The following is a 25124-nucleotide window of genomic DNA, read 5'->3' as shown; positions in this document are numbered from 1 at the left end:
ATGTCTTATTAAGGGGAGCCGAGCTCCCCCTAGCTCCCCCGTAGTTCGCACCCTGGTAGAAAGGATCCCAACAGAGATAGAGACCTTTTTCTTAAAGAGTAAGATCCTTTTAGTTTTTTTTTTTTTCGATTGCTAAACGACAGTGGGCACAACTGGAGTAAAACTCTAACTACAGTCTGCACAGCAGCAGTTCATGTGGACCAAACTGTAGTTCGTTTTTCATTGCTTGAACAAAACTCTACACACTTATCCCAGGACTTTAACGACAATATGCACAACACTTGGATTTACAGCACTTTGTTCAAATGCTAACACACTGCTGTCAAAACTGTTAACCACACATTCAAAGAATAGATTTCAGTCTGGTGCCTATCAAACACTGCTGATTGCAATTGTAGCTGAAAGCCTAAGCAGGTGTTTTGTTTTAGACTACTTAGTGAACATGTACGGGATTTATACACAGAAAGCTCAGAAAGCCTTTTTTGTATACAAACTCCAATAAGAATTAAACAATTATACACTGTACTGTTTGAGAGAAACGGGTACAAGCAGGGCCGGCGATTGCTATAGGCGACATAGGCGATTGCCTAGGGCGTCAAATGTGTTGGGGGCGCCATGTCAACCTTAGGTCTACTTCCCATTAATAATAGAATTAGAACGACAAGCAAAATAAAACGTGTTTATTAAACATGATCATCCTAGGGCGCCCCCTCAGCCACACGTTTACTTGTCAACCTTTCATTACGCGACGTTTCCAGTCTACGGGTCAGACTCAAACACACGGAGCTCTGAAGCAGACCTGTGGGTTGCTTAGTGTTCACTCTCTCTGGAGAAATAGAGACGAGCAGCGGCACAGACACCAGGGGCATCGGACCGGGGGTAAAACCAATACTGATTACCAGGGCCCAAGGGGAGAGAGGGCCCTTGAAAAGTCTGGAATATATTTTATTTTCCTAATAACATTTCATTATGCATATCAGATGAAATGTAAAGTTAGTGTATTGGCTGAATAACTTGGTTGATTGACTGATTACATTTTGTATACAAAAAGGTCTCACCCTTGCTAATACGCCAAATGGTTGCACGCATCTGCATGCATTTTGTTTATGTTAGTTGAGCATCTGGTGGAGCGCAAACTTCTGCTGTAGAAATGTCTTTCTCAAAGAAAGTCAAATCAGGGTACCAAAAAGAAAGGAAAGACAGGAGGAGGAGAGAAAACAAAAGGAGGGGAAACAATTGGTAACTGACTTATTTTCAAAGAAAGGTGAGCACTAACTAGAAAACGAAATCCATGGTGCTAAACTGCTTGAATATCTCCGTGACTGTTAGCGCTAAAAACGGACTGACACAACCCATTTAAAGAGCAGAACATGCACTTGATCATTTGGTTATACATGTAATCTGAGGTAAAGACTAAATACATAAACACTAACAATGCTGTTTGCATACAACACATCATTGTAATAGCCTCATTTAATACATGTTTAATTTTAAATTAATAGGCTATAATGTCTAAAATTAGCAGTAGTAGGCTAATCAGTGTCATAGGTAGCTTGGTAGCTCATCGGTAGATACATATAATGTCAACATTATAGTTATGTCAGATTTAGTAGAAACAGATGTTAACATTGTGGAACACATGGCCCTCAGTTTCAGAAACTTTCCCACCAGGGAGCAACAGACCCCTCCTCTTTGGATTTGAGACAAGGGGAGCTTATATCAAAATTAAAGCAAACCATGTTTAGCCATTTTGACTGAAAGGTGTTAAGTAACACTAACATGTTAGTGTGTTTTATTATATTAGGATAAGAGGTTAATATCAGATGTATCCTTCATAGAGAAAGATGATGGAGAAGATGTGATTGAGGATGATGGGAGTGAAGACAGCAGGGAGCTCTGAGCACAGTGTGGAAATGAGAGATGAGGAACTGGAAAGTAGGCAGAGCAGTGCAGACCAGTTTTTGCCAGAGGATCCAGGACTATGGACGCGCTCTGCTGTGGACATGCTGGTAGATGTGTCCCTATTTCTGCGTAGTTTTGTGTTTCCACCTCCGATGTAGAGCAGCGTAGCCTACAGCCACTTCCCTAAACTGTCTCATTCAGAGACCAGCGTCCCAAACAGGGCTCTGAGTCTGTCAGGAGGTCTGAGATCTACCATCTCAGCAGAGATATCATGTACTGCACAGCAGACTATGGTGCAGGTGGATTAATTTCTGAAATATAGTGACTTTATTCTTGTAATAGCTTATTGTATTATCACTTTATTTTTCTCAAAATATCACGACTCCTCCAAACCTCAGAGAACACAGATGAGATATGCTGTATTTTGAATGTGCACAAAGTTTTGAACATGAGCAGAAATCTTGCTCAAACACATCTGAAATATTACAGTCCAGGGGTTTATTAATTCATTAAAAGGAATTCATATATCATTCAGGTGAATAATTTTAATATGCACATTTAAGGTGGTTACTTCCTCAACAAAAGAAGCAAAAGTGGGAAGAGTAAATCATGCCTATGCTAAATGTGTTGTGACTCAGATATAATTAGAAAAGTTGATCTACAGGAGAATAAATAGTTAAAAGCAATACAGAATGCCTGAGAGCCATACTGCAATATATTCCATTATGTTTTTATATTTGGATTGTAATCTATGTTTCCTTTTAGATAAAGATAGTTCCAGTATAAATTGTTTCAGAAAAAGGTAAACAAAAATAAGTGCATAAAAATTCACCAGAATGCAGGAAATTAAGTATTTAATGCTCAAAATTTTCAGGGGGTGGACCCCCAGACCCCCCCCAAGTATAAGTCACCATGCACACAAATCTGGAAACAAAACACTGGCCTCTGGGTTGCCAGACCAGTTATGATTAGACCAAATGTTGGTGCCGTCTAACTTACATGGAAGCTAGAAATGCAAATTAACATACATTGCTACTGTATTGCTGGCACAGCACTGTGGAGATCTGGCAATGCAAGACTAGTGGGGGGGGGGCGCAAAACTCAATCTCGCCTAGGGCAACCAATGGGCTAGAACCGGCCCTGCATACAAGGGTTAACCCCAGAGTTGCTCGAGGCCAACTGCTTAAGACCTTCTCATCATCTACAGGTAAGTATGAAATCCTTTCCCCACCACCGCTAAGTAGTAAACAATCTGACATTCTAATCATAAGTGTAGAAACACATTTATCTTTGTCTTTTTAGGACTTAACCATTTCATGTAAACAATCCGAAAGCAAAACAAATAAATTACAAAACATACTTTCCGTGCGTTCATGGAAATCGGAAAAACATTTTTTCCAGTGAAAACGTCACCATTCACGTCACTTCCTGTGGGAATCAGAGGTGGGAAATTCGGGCTAGATTTTGCTAACAGAGTTTCCTAGTTGGTGACGCGTGGTTGACAACTGACATTTGATCTAGGCGACTTTGGTTCACTGAAAATATTTCAATGACAATAAACTGTTTATTGTGGACAAACGCCTCTGCCAAGAAACATACATATACATAACATGTTTCAAATTATTCATAAATAGGCCTATGTATAAAAAAAACAACACCTTATCCGTGTCCTTTTCCGTTCGTTGTCCTGCAGATAACACAAACACCTGTCCATGTGCTGTTTGGATGCTTGCATAAGAAAAACAGCAGAAAATCTTTTGTTATTGTGGCCTCCGTGTTTTCACACACCTGATGCTCTCGGCTACGCCCAACAGTTGGTGGCAGTCATGCAACAAGTTGTTATGCCAAACGGCAATATAACAGAAGAAAAAGAACACGCATCCGACCATGTGAGCGCTGGCAGTTGGAAAAACAACGTAATCATGGGGGCGGTCCCTGTTATTCCGAGGTGGCACCAATGACATCACATCCAGTATAAATAGAGGAAGTGAATCAGCATTTCCTCCATTCCTTTTGTCTGGAGCACATGGTGTGGTAAGTAAACAGAATAACTAACAGACATTTACCAATACACTAACTTAACACTACTGTTTTGTTTTAACCCAATAATGAATCTAAATTGTAACTGAATATAATGCTAAACACAAACAAATCTGGGATAGTCAACGTCCGTAAGAAGTGCTATGACCTCAGCCGCTTCATCACACCAAACATTGGTTTTCAACCATTTTTAATGTGAGAAATATTGTGCTAACGTATCTTGTTTAGTTTTTTGAATGGGGCATCGTTTCCTTTGGATGGTTCCTGTTTCAGTGTTGTAACTGTGAATGCGTGTGTCAGTAGGTAATTATCTTCAAGAACTGTATTTAGAGGGCCAGGAGACGGGGCTCAATAAGCCACACAGAAGTTCACACAACCGTTCAACTGAGGAGTCCCGTGGGTGTCTCTTTATTTTTGCAGAGGTAACCTAAGAATTAATATTTTGAATGTAATTTCAGGGGTATTTATTTAACAATGTATGTTATTATAAACTGTACTTTTGGTAAATGTATGTAGTTTTTTTTTTATGAAGAGGTCTTTAAAATTGAGATGTTAAATATTATACATGCACGTCAATGCATCACTTCATGCAACTCTTGAACTTTGGTAATGCACACATGCATTCCTAAATGCAAACATCTCCTACAGGTTTAAAGACTCCTCTTTATCTGCAATCATGATCCAATTGGTAATGTATCCCTTTGTGTTACATTTATTTATTTTTCTCTGTGGATATACACGTTCTTTATAAGCACTGTCAGTCTGTGATTGTAACCTATTTTATTTTTTGTCTGTAATAGCTGAGCGTAGCCATTGTTGCAGGGTTGTTCTTTGGTAGGTTCATCTCAATAACTGTAATCCAGTGTCATGATCATATTTATAATTTTGAACCTACAATCACAAATGTACTCAGTCACAATAGTCAAAAGCTTTTCTGATTACCTTTTACCAGAAAGCAACCAGCAGACAGCCAGAGGGTCTGACTTAGTTTTACTCCCGAAACCAGGTTAGAAATTCTTTTCACTGGCAATTCTCACATTTTAAAGTACATACTTAACAAGTTAGTGTTTTGAAAAGTTGTCTTGTTGCTAATTTATCTCAACTTAAATGCATTGATCCAGGATGCTGGACAGACTGGTTTGACAGAGATGATCCCTCTGGAACTGGAGACTGGGAAACCCTCTCTCATCTTCGCAATGAGTACCCAGGAAAGATCTGCTCTAAACCAGTAGATGTTGAGGCGAGAACTCTATCTGGTCTCACTGTGGCTGCAGCAGGTGATGTGATTTATCTGTAAGTACTGAGAGAGTATGAATAATTTGACTGGGTTTCATGCAAAGATTCATAATGTATTCTACTGACTGTTTTGCATTGATATTACTACTACGTGTTTGAGTACCTGTTGAGTTCAGCATATTTTCATTGCTAACATGCTCACAATGACTGTGCTATCAGTGCCCATCCTCTGGACACCAAGAGTGTCCATTAATGGTAATCCAGCTAATCATTATGAAGATAATAAAGTCTGGACCAAATGACCAACAGAAATATGACAGACTGACATTTTCTTTCTTAGATCCATGCCACTAGCATGCTACTGTTTCTTTTTTCAGAAGTGACACCACTACAGGATTTGTCTGCAGGAACGAGGACCAACCCAGGAATAAGATGTGTAATGATTATCGTGTTCGTTTCAGCTGCCCTCCCTCTTTCTGTAAAGGTACTGTCGGAACACATTCATGTGCAGTGTTAAGCTTGATTTAGGGTTCTGCGTTCAACTCAAGCCGTAGGTCCACACATTGGTAGGTGTAGCTACGTACTCTACGCCATAGCCTGGCGTGCGCCTCCCCTGAAATGTAACCATGCGTCGTGGCACCGCAGACTGCAACCACTGAATTGTCCACTTGGCTGTGGGTTGGTGGCGTCGGATTTTCCTCTACTTGTATTTAGGTTCTCCCCCTCACGAAAGTCATGAAATGAAGGAGAGGGTTAACTTTTCCTGAGTCAGTACATCCTCCAAAGCTAATCTCTCAGCTTTGCTATTCTCAGGTCCCATGACATGGTGCTCTTTGGATGCTTTTATATAGACCTTAGTGGTCCCCTAATACTGTATCTGAAGTCTCTTTCCTGAAATTCAGTCTTGGTGCAGAAGCCACTAGAGCCAGTCCCACAATGAGCTTTCCTTAGTGTGCCATTTCTGTGTATGTAGCTATTGAGGAGGGTGGAGGGTGGGGTGTGGCCTTGGCAAACTGCCACTTTGGTCATTTGAAAGCCATGCTCTCACTCTCTCATGGGTGAGATCAGCCCATCTGAGCTTTAATTTTTTAAAGTACAGACTTAACCAGTCAATGTTTTGAAAAGTTATCTTGTTGCTAATTTATCTCAACTTAAATGCCTTGGTCCAGGATGCTGGACAGACTGGTTTGACAGAGATGACCCCTCTGGAACTGGAGACTGGGAAACCCTCTCTCATCTTCGCAATGAGTACCCAGGAAAGATCTGCTCTAAACCAGTAGATGTTGAGGCGAGAACTCTATCTGGTCTCACTGTGGCTGCAGCAGGTGATGTGATTTATGTGTAAGTACTGAGAGTATGAATAATTTGACGGGGTTTTATGTGAAGATTCATAATGTATTCTACTGACTGTTTTGCATTGATATTACTACTACATGTTTGAGTACCTGTTGAGTTCAAGCATATTTTCATTGCTAACATGCTCACAATGACTGTGCTATCAGTGCCCATCCTCTGGACACCAAGAGTGTCCATTAATGGTAATCCAGCTAATCATTATGAAGATAATAAAGTCTGGACCAAATGACCAACAGAAATATGACAGACTGACATTTTCTTTCTTAGATCCATGCCACTAGCATGCTACTGTTTCTTTTTTCAGAAGTGACACCACTACAGGATTTGTCTGCAGGAACGAGGACCAACCCAGGAATAAGATGTGTAATGATTATCGTGTTCGTTTCAGCTGCCCTCCCTCTTTCTGTAAAGGTACTGTCGGAACACATTCATGTGCAGTGTTAAGCTTGATTTAGGGTTCTGCGTTCAACTCAAGCCGTAGGTCCGCACATTGGTAGGTGTAGCTACGTACGCTACACTGTAGCCTGGCGTGCGCCTCCCCTGAAATGTAACCATGCGTTGTGGCACCGCAGACTGCAACCACTGTGAATTGTCCACCTGGCTGTGGGTTGGTGGCGTCGGATTTTCCTCTACTTGTATTTGGGTTCTCCCCCTCACGAAAGTCATGAAATGAAGGAGAGGGTTAACTTTTCCTGAGTCAGTACATCCTCCAAAGCTAATCTCTCAGCTTTGCTATTCTCAGGTCCCATGACATGGTGCTCTTTGGATGCTTTTATATAGACCTTAGTGGTCCCCTAATACTGTATCTGAAGTCTCTTTTATATAGACCTTAGTGGTCCCCTAATACTGTATCTGAAGTCTCTTTTTATATAGACCTTAGTGGTCTCCTAATACTGTATCTGAAGCCTCTTTCCTGAAATTCAGTCTTGGTGCAGAAGCCACTAGAGCCAGTCCCACAATGAGCTTTCCTTAGTGTGCCATTTCTGTGTCTGTAGCTATTGAGGAGGGTGGGTGGAAAAGTGGAGGGTGGGGGTGTGGCCTTGGCAAACTGCCACTTTGGTCATTGGAAAGCCATGCTCTCACTCTCATGGGTGAGATCAGCCCATCTGAGCTTTAATTTTTTTCAAAGGCAGAGCAGGATACCCAGGGCTCGGTTTACACCTATTGCCATTTCTAGCCACTGGGGACCATAGACAGGCTGGGGGAACGCAGATTAATGTTAAGAAAACCTCAAGGTGAAATTTTCATGCTATGGGACCTTTTTTTTAAAAAAAGGGCACTAGAACAACAGACATGCTAGCACACAAGTAGAAATCCTCACAACGGCAAGGCCACTTAAGAAGGCTACATCGTAGGCTATGTGTACTTCCCCTTCTCTTACATTATTTATGTGCCCAAGTATTTAGAATGGTGCTTTGGCTCTACAGTTTCCCTCCAGCATGTCTCTTTCATTGTTCCTTGCAGTGTGCTGGACCAAGTGGTATAACCGGGACGCTCCCAGTGGAACAGGGGACTGGGAGACTTTGACTAACCTGAGGACAGAAAACCCAGGACAAATCTGTGACAGCCCACTGTCCATTGAAGCTGTTACCACTGACACATTGACCCCAGCCCTCTCCACAGGGCAGACCTTCTTTATGTAAGTAGCTTTATAGGAAAATAATTTGAAATGTTAAATGTACTATCTACTACCAACACCCCAACATTAGATCAATACTTCTCAACCTCTCCCAAAGATTCCAAATCATTTAAATGTAGCAGAGCTTTACTTTATTCTTGGGCTAACAGCTTTTAATGGTCTGAGTAAGAAACAGGAATAACCCAATTTATTGGTATTCATAATTTCTTTTCATTGGATATCTGCAACATTTCACATTTGAAAAGAAGTTACAACTGACATCAAACTGACAAAGGGGGGAGAATTGGGTGTAATTGTTTGACTTTAATAAACTAGAGCATGTTTTTATCATAGTTAACAAATTTATGGTTTTCGTCATGTACCCTGTTAAAAAGTTATTTGCTTTCAATGGTCTCCTTGCTCTAAATATCATACTGATCATTAACTGTTTGGAATCATTTTTCAGTTACAATCAAAATGAGGGATTGGTTTGCCGCAATACAGACCAGAAATCTGGCTTGTGCCGTGACTACAAAGTTCGGTTTGGGTGCCCATGCTAAGTCCTGACTCCACAGCAAACGCTGCGAAGGATAAGACCTTTCTCAATTTTCTCAGATTTTTCTTGTCATTTCTTTATAACTTGCGCTTTCTGATAGAATGCATTTAAATTGAATTCAGACATAGATTATTGTATTACTTCTACCATATTGTAAGTGTCTTTACTGATAAAAGGTTGATTATGTGCTTTATCAGTCTTTTCTTTCCAGTAATTTGTGAAATCATTATCTAGTAATGTAAAATGAATTAATATTGTAATATGCTTGCATGGAGTTATGATTACGTGTGAGCATGCAGACGTATGAGTTTTCAACAGATGCTGGGAACGACTTCATTGATGGTGTCAAATCCCAACAGGATAAGCATAACTGGCAGGGTTAGCCTCACAATTTACCTTTTTTTTAGTTTTACTTTTTTCCAGTTATAACATTGTGGGACCTCTGGAGATTTCCACCCATAGTTTACAGCTTGTTCCACTGCCCCTAGGTTGGGTGGTTCCAGTTTGCATGACTTATTACCTGGGTCAGAATGTCACTATCTTCTGGAACTGTATTTAAGTAGAGAGAAGTATACATAAGCCACACAGAGATTTTTTGACTGAGAAGTCGTGTAGGAAAGTCTGTTGGTTTTGCAGAGAGGTAACAGGATGTCTCTTCTGAGCTTAATGTTTTTAATTCCATGTAATTTCATAGATATTTAACGGTTTATATTATGAAATGCTATTTTTGTGAATTTGTTTTAACCCTCTGAGGTCTAAGCCATTTTTTCCCATCTTTGGTTTGCCTGGTCTCGTATAACCTCAACCCTGTGATGCACAATCAAGTTATATACATCATTGATTTCAGGAGAACCTGCGCTCTCAGGATATGTATGCTGCAGGGATGCCGCATGAATGTATACATTGTTAGGACTATACAGACAGTAGAAAAGACTAAACAGAAATGTATTTAAATCTTTTGGCTTTTGGAAAGTGTTCTAGGTGTTGGGGAAACAGAAATAAACTCTAACAAAAGTATAAAAGTATTTAGGTTGTATTTATTTTTTTTCCCAGAAAAGTCCATTTGCCTTATCCAAAAATGTTAGCTGTGTAATCTCTAATTCATTTTCTGCCCAACTCAGTCTCACGTCAGTTCGTGATGGCATTACGAAATTAAATCTATTAGAACTCGATACCATCACGTTATTTTATTTATATGAATTTCTTTTAATGTTATTATATCGGCCAGGGAAGCTGGATTGTTTTGTTATTTTTAAAACTATTACGCTACATCTTTCAACATGTATTTAGCTGTTATCATGGTATGTATTTCTTTATTTTAATAATATTTTGGTCTTATTACCGGTGAAATATTACAGTAAATAAGACGGGCTACGAAATGAGCAGAGCTGGGCGCATTCAAAGCCGATGTCCCAAGATGCAATGCGGGCATTCATTCACAGAATCAGACGGTGATCAGCGGGTCTATAACGCCAGTATCGCGTCAATGTACGTAAGGTATCATGTAGAGCGTTGTTAAAGCGAATACAACAACGACGGGGTGATCAGGACCCCGACGCCAATCTTCTTCTAGCGGATTGGTTGATATCTGTCCTCCAGAGGGAACAGAACTGCGTCCATGGCAACGTTCTGCTATGCATGGCAACGGTATGTTATCAAGAAAATAACAGACCGCATCGTACATTAGAATATAAGCAAGCCATGTAATAAATGTATATAATCAGTAGTTTTGTCACCAGCAACAACACGTTGCTCAGCTTTGTTCCAGTAAGTTATGCACCGTAATAACGTTTTAAAAAATCAGCTTAAGACTCCGGAAGTGACGTCGTAATTACCGCTCGGCGGATAGAAAAGATACAAATACATGTCACGACCAACTCCACGAGCAACTATAATCTGTCCCAGCCACGCTCAAATAATTTTGAAAAGGTAGTCTCAAAGGTTATAGCTACAAGCTGTAACCATGCTGATTGATATGAGGATCATCTTCTGAATAATAAATATGATTGGCCTACCATTAATTATTTTTTAAAAGTCAGTCATTTAAAACAACTAATAATGCAGTGTGATGTTAAATCAAATTAAGTCCCACACATAAATATCATGTTTTTTTTTCCCCTTTAGTCTATTAACATTCATCAACTGCAAAATTAGAAAATTTTAGTTTAGTTAAATAACTATGCATGGAAAATAAATTGAAAAATGCTTCTCTTTGTAAGTTTATTTTTTGTTTTTCACAACAGTAGCCTACAAGTCAAAGCAAATGCCCATTAGTCCACCAAGCCATTAGGCTGTAGTTCTAAACACTCAACTGTAGTTTGTTTGTATAGGCCTAGTATTTTTCTGCGAGTGCTTAGCATAAAACACTATTTATTTTTTTTTTTTTTCATTATTGGTATTTTTATTGTATAAATTCTGAAATACAACGTGCAGCAGTTTGTTTAATTTTTTTACGTGCAGCAATCTTTTCTACACTGAGTGGTAATTACTACGTCACTTCCGGAGTCTTCACCTGATGTCATTTAGCAACAGAAGGTGCTACACACATAAAACCAGCTGTTATAGAAAGCTCTGGACCTCAGCTATCAGGTAGATATGGTCTCCAAAGTCTATTTACTGTAATATTTCACCGGTAATAAGACCAAAATAATATTATTAAAATAAAGAAATGCATACCATGATAACAGCTAAATACATGTTGAAAGATGTAGAGTTATAGTTTTAAAAATATCAATAAACGACAAAGCAATCCAGCTTCCCTGGCCGAAATAGACCGAAATAATAACATTAAAAGAAATACATATAAACCGTGATAAGATCTGGTGAATAAATGTTGATTGAAACAGCGGTTATTGGGCTAAAAATACCAATAATACTAAAGCTGTATCCAGCTTCTCTGCTGCAGCCGAGTGGCAGAAAGTTTCGTGATGTGATTACGTAAGATGCTTCTCATTGAAATACATTAGTTTAAGAAACGTGACCCCAACACGTAAATCTTCACAATAACGTAATGGTATCACGTTCTAATAGATTTAATTTTGTAATGCCACCACGAACTGACGTGAGACTGGGTTGGCAAATACATAGTTGTTGTGTTACACGCAACCATTCTGACATGCTTCTATTCAGACGTTCCGCTATTCCCTAACCCTAACCCTAATGGAAACAAAAATTGTCGGAGTGGTGGGACGTTTGCAAACAACGGAAGTGCTGCCACAACGACAATTAGACATCAATGTTGAAGTGGATGGTGGTATTTAAGTCAACTGTTTTTTATGTTTCCTCATTCCCCAAAACAACACTTCATTAAGTGTCTGTAAGAAGAAGCAGGCACAGAGCCAGAAGTATAAGGAAACAAAATGTCAGACCCATCAACAGATGAATGTGAGTGTTCCGGGACCTCCCTACATAGTTGGAGATCTCAATGGTAAACCCAATGTTACATTCTTCTGTCAGACAAAGTAGGTGGAGAACTGAATGTGACTATACAGCTTCTCTCGCCCCCATTGGACCAAGATCAAGTGCTTAGAAAAGCAAAATTACTTTTCTCTAGCTTATGAACACATTCAAATGTTTAACTTAGTCCAAAGTCCAACAGGGTAAAGTTAGTTTTGGGTTGGATATGTATTTATTTTCCCATTTTCAATGATGATGAATAGGAACTAACTTGATCATTGAGAAGACGTCTCATCTTTGCTGTTTCAAACAGGAAAAGTTGGGTTTCCCGACATGTTAAACAATGCAAAAATCCTAAAGAAATATTATGAATAATTGTCTCTAATAGTAAAAGTATAAGTCCAAGAGTCAAAGGAATTAATCTTGCTGTTCAAATAATAGCTTACATTAATAATGGTGTATGAGAGCTGCCCAAAGCAACTTGCACTTCAGCATCCGTGGTCTAGGCTACATTGTCAGGGGGAATATCACTGACACATCTTACCGGTGCATCTGCAAGTTAACGCTACGCTAGAGAAAAGTAGTTTTGCTTGTCATTGTTGATTCAGATTTTAGATTATGGGAGGTGATCCACAAAAGCTTAATGTATATGGTTGGAACAATGGGATGTCGGAGAAATGACATGGCCCCCTGGTTCATGGGATGTAACTTTTACTTTGGTTTTCTCTGAAACTCTTTACGCTTGATACTGAACCAATGTAAAAGATTGTTGGACCCATTAGTCACTTAGACAAAAAAAGGGAAATTGTTTTTCGAATATTGCCATTTCCATCAACATTTTCGATACTTCAAAATGCGCATAAAAGTACTTTGATGAAAACATGACTTGTGTCAGGTAAAAGCAAGTTCCTTGCAGTAAAAGGTGGTAAAATATGTGGACAATTTATTAAAGGGAATAATCTCACGAATTTGAAAGTACATTTGAGAAGCGTGTAAAAGGAGGCTAACATAGCGTACCTTAAAAAGGAAAAGGAGAAAGCACCCCTTCGCCCGAAACAGTAGCTAACCCGGGTAAAGGGCATGGAAGTATGTTGATTTAAATAAAAACAAAATATATATATTTTTTTAAAGAAATTTAATGTAGAAAGATGTGACCTGTACACGAAATAAAAGAGAAAATCGTGACCTGTACACAAATCAATAAATCAAAATAACGTGACCATTTCACGAACTTGCATGAGACCGGTTGGAATATTGCAGCCATCAATTGTGCGTATTGTTGTCCTCTAGGAAACATGGTGTAAAAGTTCTTCCAGTGGTTGTCCAATAGGCTACAGAGAAATTGTTGACCCATCCCCCAAATTAAAAGCAGTCACTCAGGAGAGAGAATTAGGAGGAATGATAATTTATAATGAATCTGAATATACCGATTCAATAGAATTAATCAAAAGGGGGAATTTTATATCAGCTGGCAAAGACATATTCATCTGCCCCACATACATTCCAGACTGAAGGTTGTCATGACATTGTTTAAAGACATTGGGCCTCATTCACCAATATCTTCCTAAGTTTTCTCTTAAATATGTTCTTAAGAAAGGTGTACTGAATCTAAGTACTTAAGTAAAAGTACAAATAACCATCCAAATAAATAAGATATGAAGGCGTCTTACACAGCCTGGCGGAGAAGTAAACAACGCTGGTGAGAGAAATAGATGGCAACTATGATTTAAAAACGGGAATAATAAAAAACAAACATTTTCACTTTTACCGGAGGCTGTATTACCGAGGGTCAGCGGCACTGTGCCCGGGCTCTGGAGCACCGGAGCCGGCTTGGAAGCCGATGAGCTGGAAAAACTGATCAGAAAATGGAACAGAACATTGTATAAATGTAGTGGAGTATAAAGTATAGATAATTGCTGCAAAATGTAATGAAGTAAAAGTCAAAAGTATGCACTATTGATTCTACTTAAGTAAAGTAAAGATATGTGAAAAATTTACCTAAGTACAGTAACGAAGTATTTGTACTTCATTACATTCCACCACTGCATTTTGCCCCTATAAATAGCGCAATCAGTCACCAAGTAACACAGGATTTAATCAGTTTAATTGCTGATGTAAATTACAGTGTTTGTGTTTCTTTGCATGCTATGATTTCTTTCCAACAAATGATCAGAAATACATTACAGTAAAATACTATCATTGTAAACGACTGTAGAATTAAATAAAATGCAGTTATTTGGAGCAAACTGTGATCACTCAAATGTGCGTAAGAGTGCTCTTCAGTGTTCGTAGATTTTGTTCTTAGATAAGAACAAATCCAAGATAAGAAAACATTAATGAATGTCAGAATTTTCGTAAAATGTGCTTAAGTGGGGTTTAAGAACACGTTTCTTTGTAAGAACGATTGGTGAATGAGGCCCATTGTTGTCGTGTTTTTTAAGTCAACTTTCTTTTTAATGTTTGCTCATTCCACAAAACAACACTTGATTAAGTGTCTGTAAGAAGAAACTGGCACAGAGCCAGAAGTATAAGTAAAGAGAATGTCAGACCCATCGGCATCTGTGTGTGTGTGTGTGTGTGTGTGTGTGTGTGTGTGTGTGTGTGTGTGTGTGTGTGTGTGTGTGTGTGTGTGTGTGTGTGCGCCTGCCAAGCATGCTTGAAAGAAGTTTAAGGAAGAAGTTTGAGGAAGAAGTGCAGATACACACAGGTGTTCCCATCAGGGGTGTAGTGCTATTTGTTTGTGCAAAGCAGAAAACCTGTTTTTACTTTGGGTGCCTTTCTTTGTTTGCCCTTTAGTACCGGAGGCCAACTCTGACCCTGGTAGAGGTAGTAATTTGTGCCGTGAAAGATAAACGCAGTATCATCAGGAACCGCGGTTTCCTCCGACAGCTCATCAAACTGGACTGCCAGCTCTTCAGCACGCACTGAGCGAACGGTGTATCCAGATGTCTTCCCTCCTACCTAAACCGGAACCAAACCGTATAACCCTAACTATGTAACGAAGTACATTTACTCCAGTACTGTCCTTTAGTCCAAATGTTGAGGTACTTGTACTTGAGTCTTTTCTTTTCATGCCACTTTCTACCTCTATTCTGCTACATTTCAAAGAGAAATATTGTACTTTTTACTCCACTACATTCATCTGTTACAGCTTTAGTTACTAGTTACTTTAGTTACTCCACTACATTCATCTGTTACAGCTTTAGTTAGTTTCTTTACACATTACGATTACTGCACACAAAACACATGTAGATTATAAAATCTGATACCAACAACATAACAGCTATACAAGTCCAGCTGAGATAATTAGACCATTAACGACACTACTGTTTGGAGAGAAAGGGAAGAGACAGAACTAGAGATGGACAGAAAGAAGGAAAGACAGACAGCCAGACAGAAGGAAAGTTGATTGACTAAAACTACTGATTATTTACATGGAGTCTGGTGGAGTTTGGTGATGGTGATTTCGGGCTGTTTCATGTAAAACAAAAAGGAACTTCCTCTTTAACTAAAAGGTCTATCTCTGTAGGGATCCTTTCCATAATGTTGTCAGACACTTTGAATAATAATCTGAGTCTGTCAGCGGCAACAACAGAGCTTTTAGTGGATGAAAACTAACGCTGACCATTTGTCCTTTAGGGTTAAATTTTGCTTGTGTGTTTGTCTTGTGTTCCATTGTTCTAACATCTCAATAACCCGAAAAATTCCCTTTGGTCCTACAGCCCACTAGTCCGACGTTCCTTTCTTTTGAAAAAATTAAACCCTCTGCTCTGACATCCCATTGTTTCGACCATATAAGCTTTTGTGCATCACCTCCCATAATCTAAAATCTGCATCAACAATAACAAGCAAAATTACTTTTCTCTAGCTTATGAACACATTCAAATGTTTAACTTAGTCCAAAGTCCAACAGGGTAAAGTTAGTTTTGGGTTGGATATGTATTTATTTTCCCATTTTCAATGATGATGAATAGGAACTAACTTGATCATTGAGAAGACGTCTCATCTTTGCTGTTTCAAACAGGAAAAGATGGGTTTCCCGACATGTTAAACAATGCAAAAATCCTAAAGAAATATTATGAATAATTGTCTCTAATAGTAAAAGTATAAGTCCAAGAGTCAAAGGAATTAATCTTGCTGTTCAAATAATAGCTTACATTAATAATGGTGTATGAGAGCTGCCCAAAGCAACTTGCACTTCAGCGTCCGTGGTCTAGGCTACATTGTCAGGGGGAATATCACTGACACATCTTACCGGTGCATCTGCAAGTTAACGCTACGCTAGAGAAAAGTAGTTTTGCTTGTTATTGTTGATTCAGATTTTAGATTATGGGAGGTGATCCACAAAAGCTTAATGTATATGGTTGGAACAATGGGATGTCGGAGAAATGACATGGCACCCTGGTTCATGGGATGTAACTTTTACTTTAGTTTTCTCTGAAACTCTTTACGCTTGATACTGAACCAATGTAAAAGATTGTTGGACCCATTAGTCACTTAGACAAAAAAAGGGAAATTTTTTTAAGTCAACTTTCTTTTTAATGTTTGCTTATTCCACAAAACAACACTTGATTAAGTGGCTGTAAGAAGAAGCTGGCACAGAGCCAGACGTATAAGTAAACAGAATGTCAGACCCATCGGCATGTGTGTTTGTGTCTGTGTGTGTGTGTTTTTTGTGTGTGTTTGTGTGTGTGTGTGTGTGTGTGTGTGTGTGTGTTTTGCCAAGCATGCTTGAAAGAAGTTTAAGGAAGAAGTTTGTGGAAGAAGTGCAGATACACACAGGTGTTCCCATCAGGGGTGTAATGCTATTTGTTTTTGCAAAGCAGAAAACCTGTTTTTACTTTGGGTGCCTTTCTTTGTTTGCCCTTTAGTACCGGAGACCAACTCTGACCCTGGTAGAGGTAGTAATTTGTGCCGTGAAAGATAAAGGCAGTATCATCAGGAACCGCGGTTTCCTCCGACAGCTCATCAAACTGGACTGCCAGCTCTTCAGCACGCACTGAGCGAACGGTGTATCCAGATGTCTTCCCTCCTACCTAAACCGGAACCAAACCGTATAACCCTAACCATGTAACTAAGTACATTTACTCCAGTACTGTCCTTTAGTCCAAATGTTGAGGTACTTGTACTTGAGTCTTTTCTTTTCATGCCACTTTCTACCTCTATTCTGCTAAATTTCAAAGATAAATATTGTACTTTTTACTCCACTACATTCATCTGTTACAGCTTTAGTTACTAGTTACTTTAGTTACTCTACTACATTCATCTGTTACAGCTTTAGTTAGTTTCTTTACACATTACGATTACTGCACACAAAACACATGTAGATTATAAAATCTGATACCAACAACATAACAGCTATACAAGTCCAGCTGAGATAATTAGACCATTAAACACACAACTGTTTGGAGAGAAAGGGAAGAGACAGAAATAGAGATGGACAGAAAGAAGGAAAGACAGACAGCCAGACAGAAGGAAAGTTGATTGACTAAAACTACTGATTATTTACATGGAGTCTGGTGGAGTTTGGTTATGGTGATTTCGGGCTGTTTCATGTAAAACAAAAAGGAACTTCCTCTTTAACTAAAAGGTCTATCTCTGTAGGGATCCTTTCCATAATGTTGTCAGACACTTTGAATAATAATCTGAGTCTGTCAGTGGCAACAACCGAGCTTTTAGTGGATGAAAACTAACGCTGACCATTTGTCCTTTAGGGTTAAATTTTGCTTGTGTGTTTGTCTTGTGTTCCATTGTTCCGACATCTCAATAACCCGAAAAATTCCCTTTGGTCCTACAGCCCACTAGTCCGACGTTCCTTTCTTTTGAAAAAATTAAACCCTCTGCTCTGACATCCCATTGTTTCGACCATATAAGCTTTTGTGCATCACCTCCCATAATCTAAAATCTGCATCAACAATAACAAGCAAAATTACTTTTCTCTAGCTTATGAACACATTCAAATGTTTAACTTAGTCCAAAGTCCAACAGGGTAAAGTTAGTTTTGGGTTGGATATGTATTTATTTTCCCATTTTCAATGATGATGAATAGGAACTAACTTGATCATTGAGAAGACGTCTCATCTTTGCTGTTTCAAACAGGAAAAGATGGGTTTCCCGACATGTTAAACAATGCAAAAATCCTAAAGAAATATTATGAATAATTGTCTCTAATAGTAAAAGTATAAGTCCAAGAGTCAAAGGAATTAATCTTGCTGTTCAAATAATAGCTTACATTAATAATGGTGTATGAGAGCTGCCCAAAGCAACTTGCACTTCAGCGTCCGTGGTCTAGGCTACATTGTCAGGGGGAATATCACTGACACATCTTACCGGTGCATCTGCAAGTTAACGCTACGCTAGAGAAAAGTAGTTTTGCTTGTTATTGTTGATTCAGATTTTAGATTATGGGAGGTGATCCACAAAAGCTTAATGTATATGGTTGGAACAATGGGATGTCGGAGAAATGACATGGCACCCTGGTTCATGGGATGTAACTTTACTTTAGTTTTCTCTGGAAACTCTTTACACTTGATACTGAACCAATGTAAAAGATTGTTGGACCCATTAGTCACTTAGGCAAAAAAAAAAAAATTTTTTAAGTCAACTTTCTTTTTAATGTTTGCTCATTCCACAAAACAACACTTGATTAAGTGGCTGTAAAAGAAGCTGGCACAGAGCCAGAAGTATAAGTAAACAGAATGTCAGACCCATCGCATGTGTGTGTGTGTGTGTGTGTTTGTGTCTGTGTGTTTGTGTGTGTGTGTGTGTGTGTGTGTGTGTGTGTGTGTGTGTGTGTGGGGTGTGTGTGTGTGTGTGTGTGTGTGGTGTGTGTGTGTGTGTGTGTGTCGCCTGCCAAGCATGCTTGAAAGAAGTTTAAGGAAGAAGTTTGTGGAAGAGGTGCAGATACACACAGGTGTTCCCATCAGGGTGTAATGCTATTTGTTTTTGCAAAGCAGAAAACCTGTTTTACTTGGGTGCCTTTCTTTGTTTGGCCTTTTAGTACCGGGCGACCCCAACTCTGACCCTGGTAGAGGTAGTAAATTGTTGCCGTGAAAGATAAAGGCAGTATCATCAGGAACCGCGGTTTTCCTCCGACAGCTCATCAAACTGGACTGCCAGCTCTTCAGCACGCACTGAGCGAACGGTGTATCCAGATGTCTTCCCTCCTACCTAAACCGGAACCAAACCGTATAACCCTAACCATGTAACTAAGTACATTTACTCCAGTACTGTCCTTTAGTCCAAATGTTGAGGTACTTGTACTTGAGTCTGTTCTTTTCATGCCACTTTCTACCTCTATTCTGCTACATTTCAAAGATAAATATTGTACTTTTTACTCCACTACATTCATCTGTTACAGCTTTAGTTACTAGTTACTTTAGTTACTCCACTACATTCATCTGTTACAGCTTTAGTTAGTTTCTTTACACATTACGATTACTGCACACAAAACACATGTAGATTATAAAATCTGATACCAACAACATAACAGCTATACAAGTCCAGCTGAGATAATTAGACCATTAACCACACAACTGTTTGGAGAGAAAGGGAAGAGACAGAAATAGAGATGGACAGAAAGAAGGAAAGACAGACAGCCAGACAGAAGGAAAGTTGATTGACTAAAACTACTGATTATTTACATGGAGTCTGGTGGGTTTGGTGATGGTGATTTCGGGGCTGTTTCATGTAAACGAAAAAGGAACTTCCTCTTTAACTAAAAGGTTTATCTCTGTAGGGATCCTTTCCATAATGTTGTCAGACACTTAGAATAATAATCTGAGTCTGTCAGCGGCAACAACAGAACTTTTAGTGGATGAAAACTAACGCTGACCATTTGTCCTTTAGGGTTAAATTTTGCTTGTTTGTTTATTTGGTGTTGCAGCCTCAGTTTGACGTGAGTCACGGTAAAACATGATTACACAGAACGAGTGCAGGGGCCGAGCAAATAAAAGTTTGAGACAGAGAATAAACAAAGCCAAAGTACAGTTTCTCTGATTTATCTCATAAAAAGGAACATCTCTCTTTGTCCAGTCTGTGTTCCTCTGTCTGCGCTTCAACCAGGAGAAGGTAAGCTGTTAGAAAGATGGATTGTTTTTATGTGTTTCACATACAAGTTTAAATACTCTGCCAACCAATGTTGGGCAAGTGACTTCCAAAATGTAATACATTATAGATTACTAGTTACTTTCATTTGAGATTAGTCATATAACAATATTACTGTCTCTGAATTGCAATGCTTTACACCATTTTTACGTTACTTTTGAGTTACTTTCGCCAAAATAAAAGTGGAAGTTTGACTTGGCAGCTAGCTTGTGAATTTCACCACCGGATCAATAAAGTCTCCTTTTTATCCACTTTAATACATTAAATACTAATAATAATAATAATAATAATAATAATAATAATAATAATTTGTATAATTAACATGAATTTGCAAAGTAACTAAAGCTATAAAATTACAAAAGTAAAACATACAATAGGCAAGTAGGAGAAAATGAAAATACTCAGTTAAAAGTACCTTACAGTTGTATTGAAGTACGGTATAGTTAATTTCCACGGCTGATAAAATGCAATATTTACGTGTAGCAATCAACATTGTGACCACGGGAACAGTGACAGCTTGCTTCAACGCAGCGTAAAAAAACTCCTGAAAATAATATCTATCTCACTCTGCAGTCATTGAATTTGTGAGCCACTCACAAACATTCACAAATGTCTGCAGTCATCTCAACCATTGAATACAGCAATAGGAAATAACACTACTCAGGGCTTTTTTTTTCTTCCTGTGAAGTATTGTTTTGTGGTGAAACAAACACCACTAAATGTTACGTTGAAATGCATTGTAACTCCCATTACTGAGATTGTAGCGGCTATATTATTATCGAAATTTCATTAGTAATGCGGTATATTACTGAGTTACAGCCAAAAGGAATACATTGCTGTAATTGTGTTACTTTTGAAACAGGTTACTCCCAACACTGCTGCAAACAGTTAAATACAGTTAAAATGAAAAAAAAACTACTGTATGTTTAACACATTGAGTTTGAGATGTAAATTCAGTAAATTCGTTTTTGGAGGTTCAAAGCCTCTGTAAGCTTTAGGGGAGCGCAGGGCACAGAGTAACGCAGGGTTGAATGTAACACAGATTTTTTAGATGGTTGCAAAGGGTAGAACCGGATGTGCTTCAGGGCATGTAAGGATATTGCCATTAGACGTGCCATCTTGGAATTCTGTTTACTTCCGCTGTCTCCGAGAGAGAGAAGAAATTGTGTTTTCTAATGTCATGTAAGTATTTTTTTTGGTCAGAAGTATTTTTCAATTTCTAAAGAGTGTGTGAAAGTCAGTGTATCTGATCTTATATTGCCTTGATCACCGTTCTCTTGGCTAAAACATTTTACCATTTTAAAAGATGTGACCATCGCTTAGCAAGTGCTAGCCAGTCCTGAGGTAAACGCGTCGCAGCGGGGCTTAGTTGTAACGCGGTGTTACAACTAAGCTGCACCTATAATTATACAACAAAAGAAGCCATTTTTAACTCACAAAGTCTTTTATTTGCATTAATGTTTCAAAACCAATATTTTGAAAGTATTGAAGTACAGCGTGAACATTAACAACTATGTATTGCATTTCTATTGTCCACAGAGAGAGAATTTTTCATTATTATTTTTTTACATTTTATTGTTATTTTTTTATTTTTTATTATTTTTTAATAGATCCACAAATCATATTATGCAGAGTTTAGTAAATAAGTGTTTATACAGTTTTATTAGGTGTATAGCACAATGTTATTGAATTATTTGTGTTAAATCCAACTTTTCAACAAGTGTTACAACTAACCCTCTATCGGTTACAACTAACCCCGCAAATTGGTCAGGTAGTATCATTTCACCTATCGCCACTCATGGTGGTGTTACTTTGTGCCCCGTGCTCCCCTACATTTTTCTCAGTAGCCTGACATAAAATATGGCTTTCACTCAGTCAACAAAAGGTCTATTAGTGTTTTTTATTTTGAGTTTAACACAAAAAAATCTGCTAATTTTCTTAAATCACCAAACCCACCAGACTCCATGTAAATAATCAATATTTTAGCGTGTATAGAGCCAGCATATTTCCACATGTACTGCAAATGGGTTAATTAATTCATTTAACTTTTAAAGTGGACGCTAACTGATGCTGAACATTTGTCCTGTTGGGTTATGTCATAGTCTGGTTCACTGCTGCTGGTTACAGCGTTCGCGCTCAATATTGGACCAGCTCCAAAGATTGTTGTTCACATCAGTCACTTAGACACAAATGCATGGGGGAAAAATTACCCTTTAAGACCCACTTTTATTTTTGGGCTTTTAACTATTTTTTTTCACTTCCTTTGAAACAGGAAAAAACTTTAATAAAACATCTGGTTGATAATGGTATTCGTCAGAACTTCATCAGTTTAAACAAAAGAAGCTTGTGTTAGAGGTGAAAAGATTTTAGTATATCCGAATTGTAATGTTTGTAAATTAAATTGAATTAACCGTGCTTAGTCTATTTAATATTTGCTGAACTAAAGGCTGAGTTTTACCAGTTTAGGAATGTGAGATACTAATTAGATATAGAGATAAGAGCATTATTTCAATTTGTAATAACTAATGCTCTGCCCTCTTTACTTCATGTCCGACGCAATGGCATCACCAACCCCTCTTGTCCAAGGCCAACACCACCTTCTCTGTGGCTTTGCTCAAAAAGTTTTGATATGACAAAAAGACAGGGAATTTCATCTACTCCCCTTTCAGCATCTCTTCAGCCCTCGCTATGGTGATGCTCGGGGCCAGTTTAGTTCAGTTCAGTTCAATTTTATTTATATAGCAATTTTAAAATCAATCATAGTTCTTAACAAGCTCCAAAAAATCAAAGAGATAATATATACAAACAATACACAATATACAATACAAAATAACCAACAGTAAAAAAAAAGGTCAAGGTATCAAAGCTCAACTTGAATTGAAAGCCAATGAATAATAATGTGTCTTAAGAAATTACTTGAATGTTTCAGTGGTCCGAGCTGTTCTTATATGAATAGGTAGACTATTCCAGAGGTTTGGAGCAGCCACTGCAAAGGCTCGGTCACCTTTTATTTTTTTAACCTGGATCTGGGCACATCGAGTAGCATCTGATTGGACGACCTCAGTGCTTTGACAGGTGTGTGGACATGTAAACCTCTGATAAATAAGGCAACAACCCATTTAAGATCTTGAAAACAATTAATACAATTTTAAATTCAATCCTGAAACAGACAGGAAGCCAGTTGTAATGTCGAGCTGCTGAGCTCTGGACTAACTGTAACCGACGAAGGGATGAAGGACCCAATCCAACATATAAACAGTTACAGTAGTCTAAACAAGATGTAATAAATGTGTGTATGACTCTTTCAAAGTCTTTGCGTACCAGTTAAGGATTAACCTTAGCCAAAAGTCTCAGCTGGAAGAAACTGGTTTTAACAACTGAACTAATCTGATAGTCAAATTTAAAAGCACTGTCAAAAATCACACCCAGATTCTTAGTAAAATTATGAAAATAAAGTTAAAAAAGTACCAAGAGCATCTACACAAGTACTAAAATGTACAGCACGACCAAACACAACAATTTCAGTCTTATTATCATAGAGACAGAGAAAATTCTGATCCAACCATATTTTGAGATCTCTCAAGCTGTTTAACAAAGGCTGGATAGTGTCCTTGTCATTGGTTTTTACAGGCAAATACATTTGTACATCGTCTGCAAAACGACCCCAAGGGCAGCATGTACAGAGAAAAGAGCATGGGTCCCAAAATGGAACCTTGGCGGACCACACAAGAAAGAGGTGCAGCAGATGAAGATTAATTCCCAAGGTGTACAGCAAAACTCCTATCTGTCAAGTAAGATTCAAACCATTTTAATGCTATGTAGAGCTGTAGAAATGACGATAGGTGTAAAGCGAGCCATGGGTATCCTGCTCTGCCTTTGAGAAAATGAAAGCTCAGATGAGCCATTTTGGAATCTGCGTGTTATGAGGTCATAACAAGCAAGGTTACCTCCCCTTTCTCTGCCTTGCCCGCCCAGAGAATTTGGCCAACCCATGAGAGAGAGAGACATCATGGCTTTCAAACGAGAAAAGTGGCAGTTGGTCAAGGCCACACCCCCACCCACCACTTTGCCCCTCCCTCTCTCCTCCTCAATAGCTTCAGACACAGAAATGGCACAGACTAAGGAAAGCTCATTGTGGGACTGGCTCTAGTGGCTGTAATTCTGCACCAAGGCTGAATTTCGGGAAAGAGACTTCAGATACAGTATTAGGGGATGTTGAAGTTAAAAAGTTAAAACCCGGCTTATGTTTTCAAAACAATGTACTTGCTAGATCTAATCAAATAACTACACTTATTAGCATTGGTCTGGCTCACACCATCTGTAGCTTCTAAAGAATTGATTAGGTCATGGCTTTTATTTAGCATACTGTAGGAGACTCATTGTCCCCACAGGAAAGGTAACTGTTGTCTCTTTTTGGGGAGCCATCCCCTGTTGAGCTAGACGTGATTAGAACAAAGGAAATGCATATTACTGTAGAATCAACACTTCCATGATAAACAACTTTAGTCTGTGACTTGAAATTCAGAGGTGTGTCCTTATCCTGAGAGACAGGAATAAATGTGGGAGCAGGAGAAAGATTCGAGACTGTTTTTATGTGACTCCAAAAGGAGAAGCATGGATTCAGTCCGCTGTTAACTGCAGTGTTTTCATGTTTAATTGTGTTTTGATTGTCGTTTTCATGTTGTTTTATTAAACACTTTGGTTAACTTTCAATTCGAACCCGGCCTCTCCTTCCTCCTCCAGAAATCGAAGATCACGTCATTTAGAGAATTCTTAACAGGGACCACTAAGGTTTATATAAAAGAGACTTCAGATACATTATTAGGGGACCACTAAGGTCTATATAAAAGAGACTTCAGATACAGTATTAGGGGACCAATAAGGTCTATATAAAAGAGACTTCAGATACAGTAT

The 25124-nt window shown here is 38.6% G+C and overlaps 2 protein-coding genes across 4 annotated transcripts in view; both read left to right on the top strand.

Moving 5' to 3' along the window:
- Positions 1–9730, top strand: part of LOC120560231 (mucin-5AC-like) — a 63982-nt gene extending 54252 nt beyond the window's left edge. For 2 of the 3 annotated variants that reach the window (XM_039802510.1, XM_039802511.1), the window contains exons 3-11: positions 4591–4630; positions 4743–4776; positions 4895–4948; positions 5064–5235; positions 5556–5662; positions 6348–6519; positions 6839–6945; positions 7999–8173; positions 8619–9730. In XM_039802510.1, the coding sequence (XP_039658444.1) occupies positions 4619–4630; positions 4743–4776; positions 4895–4948; positions 5064–5235; positions 5556–5662; positions 6348–6519; positions 6839–6945; positions 7999–8173; positions 8619–8712 (927 nt within the window). In that variant the 5' untranslated portion in view covers positions 4591–4618 and the 3' untranslated portion in view covers positions 8713–9730. Of the gene's footprint in view, positions 1–3812; positions 3937–4245; positions 4365–4590; positions 4631–4742; positions 4777–4894; positions 4949–5063; positions 5236–5555; positions 5663–6347; positions 6520–6838; positions 6946–7998; positions 8174–8618 lie in introns of those variants that run through there. The other variant, XM_039802509.1, reaches the window with a different exon arrangement.
- LOC120560230 (alpha-1-antitrypsin-like protein CM55-MS) overlaps positions 1–25124 on the top strand; it is a 166247-nt gene that overhangs the window by 127931 nt on the left and 13192 nt on the right. The window lies entirely within an intron of this gene.

Source organism: Perca fluviatilis, chromosome 6 (assembly GCF_010015445.1).
Source record: "Perca fluviatilis chromosome 6, GENO_Pfluv_1.0, whole genome shotgun sequence".
Lineage (NCBI taxonomy): Eukaryota > Metazoa > Chordata > Actinopteri > Perciformes > Percidae > Perca > Perca fluviatilis.
Note: the sequence above shows the minus strand (reverse complement) of the source record. Positions and strands in the feature narration are given on the sequence as shown.